The following is a 6634-nucleotide window of genomic DNA, read 5'->3' as shown; positions in this document are numbered from 1 at the left end:
CCTCCAACCAGCATGGAACAACCGTCCTCCCACAAACAGGTTCTTCAAGAGAGGCAGAGAGGCACTCAAGTAATACCACTTCTAGCTCTGAAAGGCAAACCTCACTCAGACCAGCAGCCTATGGAGGCATTTTGTTCCCAAGCAATTGCCAGGGTTTCAGTTAAGCAAAGGTGAGGGAGCAAAAGATTTCAGTGAAAGTCATGTGATTTAATTAAAGAGCTACTGGGGATTCCATGTGCTTCCCCAGGGAAGTAATGTCTGGGAACAGATTAACCCCAAGCCTTTTCCTGTTGAAGATCTAGGTCACAGGTGTCCAAAAGGCCTTAAGAAAGGCCTGGAACTAGAAGAGCAAGGGATCGCTCTTGGCACTCTGCTTGCACGGCTCAGCCTAGGATATCCCACCTGCCCATAACTCTCCCTACCAGGCACACCAGGGAGGATATGATTTATTCACAAAAAAAAGCTATAGGGGCATGAGGGAGCAAAGGAACATGTCTATAGTGGTGGAGAGAGGACTGTGGGAGGAATAGGTGGAGATTTCCTGTTGAACAAGTGGGTGAAATCTGGAACATGCCCCAGCTGGGGCTGTGAAGCCAGGGAGGTGCACTGAAGCTCAGGTCTTCATCGCCCTCACCCCCAACACTGGCATATTCATCCCAGCTCCTGCTGGGCCCTTTATGACAAAGGCCCTTCTGGCTGCAGGGTTAGCAGCAGTAACTGAAGCAGCCCTACTTCCACCTCTATAGAGAATGGGGGATGAACAACCATCTCTCCCCCTTCCCCCCCATCAGGCTAAGGGACCTAATTTGTATGTGGACTAATAGGAATACGTGGGACTGCCTTCACTCCAACCTCATTTAATTAAGAATTGTTTTCCTGAAGATGCTGCTGCTGATTGCCATGACCTTTCCTCCTTTGGTAGAGACTGTTTTTGGCCTTAGTCTTAAAAGTGGGTGGGTTGGGGATGTCCTTGCTGCGGCAGAGGCAGGACTGCACTATTCTAAACAGGCTGCTGTTATGGACTTCACTGTTTTCTTCAGCCCTTTTCCCCTCCTCACCCCCAACCTGGCTTAGAAAGAGCAGAACAGTTCAACCTAGACATAGCCCAGTGCTCCCCACCATCACACTGAGAAAAGTGAGCATTATAGAGTAACAAGGCCTGTAGGGGACCACACCGAGTCCACCTCCATCAAATCCTGGATTCATACCACTGGGAAGGAATCTCAGAGACAGCCTGTGCTCTAATGCAGCATAAGCCTGGAGAGCAATACAGCATAATGCAACATAAACCTGGAAAGTGATACAATCCTCAGTAAACAGCTTCACCATGTATCCAAGGTACTTATACAGCTTCTTACTGTATCAGTGCCTTGTAGTCTTCAATATATTTGTCCTTATGATGTCTGTCTGTTGGCATCCCATTTGTACAAATGGGAAACTAAGTAACTGGAAGCTCACAAATGGAGGTCAGAAGCAGAGCAGGGATTTAAACCTGAGTCTTACAAGGTCTAGGCTAATACCCTATCTCCTGGCCAGCTAACACTACTGTATTACAAAGCAATCACAGACATGCTTCATATGGTCTTCTTCAGGCTTTTTAAATGAGTTCTGTCTTGTTCTCTACCAGACTTTCAAGATCTGTTTTCATCCTGTAGAAGTCTTCCCCAATCAGTAATACAAGTAGGAAGTATTAGGCAGATGCAACGAACTGGATGAAAATTATCCAGGATAGAACATAAACTTTACCCTACCTTGTGCTCTGCCAGAAACCAGATGGTCTGATAATTGCTGGTTTCATTTCCTACAGCACTAGCCCTAGTACCGACAGACTCTGAGACTTAATAGGGAGAGCATTTTCAGGAACTGAACAAAACCACATGTGAAACAGGGTTTTCCCAGAGGAGCATAAAGCAGAAGCACTACACAGAAGCTACTGTGGTCAAGTGCACATAAGCTGTTCAGGGCAGACACACCTTTGTGCATGCTTGAGCAACATTCACACAAGGAGACTCTAGTTTGGCATGACAGTGCTGACAACAATAGAAACAGGGAAACAAAGAGTAGCCAAGATGGGGAAGTGAGCTAACCAACCACTCCTACATGGGCTTTTGCTAGAGAATACTACAAACAGGAACAGTACACAGTTTCTTCCTTTACAGCCCTTCTTCAGCAAGCGCGGTCTCCAGAGCAACACACCCTTGGATTTACTACTCCAAGCATTAATATTACAAAATTCCCTTGAAGTCCCATTACTGTATAGCACCAAAACACTCATGTGCTGCTGTCCAGGGAGCAGCAGCCCCGTTAGTGCACAGGAAAGGATCCAGGAGAAGCAGATCTGTTCCCATTAGTGTTTCTAGCAGATTCTCCAGCTGCGATGCAGTACTCTGCACGGTACAGCTTCCAGCTTTGGTGCAAAAGCATAGCAGCTGCTGCTGTTGGTAATGGCTGAGGGTGCTCTTGTGCAGCTCCTTAACTAGCACCCAGCTGATGAACTGAAGCTGATTGGGCACAAAGCACTAAGTGGGAGGGCTGTACAGAATGGGGTACAGAAAGAATAATTTTCAGAGCAAGAAGTGGCTGAGTGGCACAAGCAGAGCAATGTGCATGTCAAGCAGAAGATGACTGAGACCAGAGTCTTTGTAGTTATCTATATGTTAAGCCCCCCACAATAGCACCTGTCCCACCAACCACACTGGAGCTGAAGAGCTTTGCTCCATCTGTCCCAAAAAACAGTGTAGGTGTCTGAACTCCCACATGCTGAGCATCCAGGAAAACACTTCAGAGCAGATCCAGGTCCTGCAAGACTGCACAAGAGCAGGGATACGTCCAAACGGAATTCTTGTAATAGTTCTGGATGAGTCAACTTAGCTGGTAGCAAGGCGAGCCCCAGAGCACAGGGCTAAGGAATACTTGCTCATAGCTACCTACCTGCTCCAGAAAGAGCTCCTGGGCTACAGAAGAGCTCCTGGAGCTAATGCCTCCAATGTAGGTATTCAGTCCTAGAACCAGGAAGTCTGATGGCTCACCTAGGCGCATCTGAAGCAGATTCGTTCCATCAACTGGAGCAGGAAGGATTTTATAAGCACTCACGGCTGAAGTGTGAAACACTGTGAAAATATAGCCCTTCACTCAGCCTCCAGAATGCACCACTCAACGTCCCTTTCTTACCTGTATGATTCAGGCATGATGGAACAGCTTATTCCAGGGACAGTGAATCATATACACCACCTCCCCATCCCCATCAGTGCCACCCACCAGCAGAAAAGTGAAGTAGGCAAGAAAAAAACCCAAAGCCTTACAATATTAGATAGGGAGGGAAAGATAGCATGAGCTTTTATGTAAAGCTTTCCTGCAGGGCTCACAGCAGGCTGTGTTCTGTATAACCCTGCTGCTTAGCTTCTAATACTGAACCACACACAATTTCCAGGATTCGCTCCTTCCTACAAGAAGGACAACTGGGAAATTCTAGATAGAAATTGGGCCCCCTGAAGATGTACGGTCAAAAATGCATGAGCAAATACAGAATATGACTACTGACAGAAGTCCTGCTTGGCACCAGCGCTGATGAATGTTGGCTCAGCTAGGAAAGGCTGGTGTCCGAGTCCCCAGTCTCTGAAGCTAACCTTCTACCACCATGCAAAGGAATTACCAATTTAATCCAAGCAAAGTGACACAGAGACCAGGACCAGAGCAGACCTTGACCACAAAGGTAGTTGAGTTTATTTCAAAAAGAGCAATGTAGTGTTGAAACACAAAATCAAGCTCAATTAAAATTTTCCTCCAATTTGAACGGCTACAAAAATAGTCTACCCGAGTCCATAAAAACCGTTAGCAGTACCGTAACAAACGGAACCGGAATACCTCCAGAGACCGGTTCCAGCAGCCACAGGGATTAAAAACATCAATTAAATTCATGTTCTTTAAAAAGGACATTTCTAAAATAAGTTTCCTTTAAAACTGAACCACCAATCCAATTAAAAAAAATTGTACAAAAAATAATCTTCCACTACTTGGAGGTAACCGTGTGCGCGTGTGAAAACTCTGCACCCAAGGCAGTCATAATTTAAAACCCAGCCCAGTAGAAAAGAAGAGAATTGTGCAAACATTAAAAAAAAAAAAAAAAAAAAGTTAGACATACACAGGGGAGCTTGGGATGGGGAGGAGAGGTCAGACCCAGAGACCTGCTTTTGGCCTGCATGTAAGGCCAACTGACAGGAGGAGATGTCTCTAGTGAGGCACTACAGGGAGCGGCAGAGGCAGGCTTGTGCGAGTGAGTCACACCTCTGTGTCCTTCTGTGCAGAGAGCAGTGGTGGCCCCCTCCCCCAGGGACGGCTTCCCCAGTCAGTAGTGTTGTGGCACGTGCACCAATGCCAGAAAGTCCTCGATGAACTCTGGTCAATCTGCTTCAGGGAGAAAGGGCAGAGACGCAAGTTAGAAGAGATCTGCCAAAACTAACAAAAACCTGATCTGGCCCTGCATCTCAAAAATCAACTCATATCTAACAGGCCTCCCCAGGTCACGGACCCCAAGCACTGGCTACCAGAAGTTCCCTAGAAGGCAGACTGGCCCCACACCCACATCAGATCAGTGTTTGTTATGTGCTTTTACTCTGGCCATGTACACGTACCCTGCAATGAGACTATTCTCTTAGACATTTTGAAAGCACATGATACAACAGTGAAGCCTGTTTAAGTAGACTGGCTGCTCAGGGGTTCTTTCAAAGCAGTGGCTGCAAGGGAATAAGGCCAGAGGAAGATAAAAGTGACATGGAGTGGAGTACCATATATGCCCAGATACCCCAGCTAATAAGCCCCTCTCTACTAGTAGCTTGCCCATCAGGAGCCCTTAACAAGAGTAAGGAACTCAACCTCTTAGTGCTGAGAAATAACTAATATTTCACCTGCTCTTCAACAGGGCGGAGATGCAATATCTCAAGAGAAGCTTATCATATCATCCTGTACCAGTGCTGCACATCTAAGTTTCACTCAGCATGTAGGCTGCTCATGCGCTTCGGCAGGATATATCAGACAGCCGGCAAATTCCCACCCAATAACAGGTGTTCCAATCTGTAGTGCACTGTATTCCACAGCATGTCATATCAACACAAGGCTCCAGCTAAAAATGCTGCCCCTTCACTTCTTGCTGCCTGCTGCACCGCTCAAAAATCCTCAACTCTACCTACCTCCTCCATTACTTAGCCCATGTCCTACGGGATTTCTTGCCGAATTTCTTTCTGTATAACTCCTGTAATGAGAAGAGATCAAAAAAAATAAAAATCAGTCACTGCAATAAACGATTGTCCAATCCACTCCCAGCTGCTGATAGAAGAGGAGGCAATGTCCAGAGGAAGCACGCAGAGCATATAAGTCACTCACCCATCCTCTCCATGGAGCCTTACACACCAGCGGTTGCCCATCCCACTAAAGCTTTGTGCATGAGCTGTAACTGTCACTTGTCCGCCCACCTGTAGCCCCTGTCACCTGAAAATTGTCGTGCTCTCTGGACACAAGTTAAAAGCCCACACCTGTGGAGTAACTTATCTCTATTGTCCAGACAGGGAGTGGGAGCAGAGATAGAGTGACACGTCCAAGTGACAGCACAGAGCCAAGATAAGAATTCCAGAGTCCCATCTTGAACCACCTAAGCCCATTTGACCTGTCTATAGATTAGCATGGGTTGATGTGAATAGAAACCTGTATGCGAGTACTCAGAGTCCTGCTTCTTTGGTATATGGGAATGGGATCTCCTCTTCTTCTCAGAGAGAAAGAGACAAAGGGTTATTCTTAAAACCTCAAGGGAGAACATGAAGGAAAGGAGAGAGTCTCAGCTGGCTTAAAGAGGCATTTAATCCAATTCTAGTGTGCCACAGGATCAGCCATTGCGCTGTCTTCTCCCTGCTTTCCTTGAAAGTGCCCTCCCTCCCTAAGCCCATAAGAAAGAGGAGAGCAGATCACAGGGTATTCACCTTCTTCCCCCCTCCAGCGTGCTCTGGATCTCCTTCAGCACTTCTGGAAAGCAAACAAAGCAGTGAGCAGTTGCTGTGCAGATGGAGGAGCAAATACTTCACTGTTGCCTTAAGAATCAGGTTTTCAATCACCCCACCCTTCTGTCATATTCTGAAATACTACTGCCCTTTCCACACTACTAGCTTGTAACACAAACCCTGCACAGGTTTGGGTGGGCTGACACACTGGAGCACAGCACTGCCTGCCAGAGGGGGTGCTGCAAACACCAACTTGCTTGAGGTCCAGGAAGGCAGCCAGTTCCAGCTGGCTTTGCTGCTGGAAAGCAAAACTCCTTTTGTATATTGGGGCAATGAAAGCAGGCAGGCATTTCTTTCAGGATGTGCTGTCTATATCCTTGCCCTTAATCAATCCATAATATAAATCTGGTACCAACACTGGAATCATACAGCTGCAGCTCCTGAAGTGTGCCAAACTACAAGGACTAATGACATCTTATCACAGAATCACAGAAGTAGGGTTCGAAGGGACCTTGTAGATCTTCAAGTCTGACCGGCCGCCTGGGCGGGAGAAAGGGCTGGACTCATTTGAATCCAGCCAGGTAGTCATCAAGCCTCTTCTTAAAGATCCCCAGGGTAGGAGCCAGCACCACTTCCCTAGGAAGTTG

The 6634-nt window shown here is 47.0% G+C and overlaps 1 protein-coding gene across 3 annotated transcripts in view; it reads right to left on the bottom strand.

Moving 5' to 3' along the window:
* Positions 1–3696: 3696 nt before the first annotated feature.
* LLGL2 (LLGL2, scribble cell polarity complex component) overlaps positions 3697–6634 on the bottom strand; it is a 45126-nt gene continuing 42188 nt past the window's right edge. For all 3 annotated transcript variants that reach the window (XM_019542557.1, XM_019542555.1, XM_019542556.1), the window contains exons 24-26: positions 5970–6012; positions 5187–5248; positions 3697–4407 (exon numbers count right to left, since the gene is read on the bottom strand). In XM_019542557.1, the coding sequence (XP_019398102.1) occupies positions 4400–4407; positions 5187–5248; positions 5970–6012 (113 nt within the window). In that variant the 3' untranslated portion in view covers positions 3697–4399. The remainder of the gene's footprint in view (positions 4408–5186; positions 5249–5969; positions 6013–6634) is intronic.

This window comes from Crocodylus porosus, unplaced genomic scaffold (genome assembly GCF_001723895.1).
Source record: "Crocodylus porosus isolate Cpor-Errol unplaced genomic scaffold, CroPor_comp1, whole genome shotgun sequence".
Taxonomy (NCBI): Eukaryota; Metazoa; Chordata; order Crocodylia; family Crocodylidae; genus Crocodylus; species Crocodylus porosus.
The sequence above is the reverse complement of the archived record's forward strand: the minus strand, read 5'-3'. Positions and strand labels throughout refer to the sequence as shown.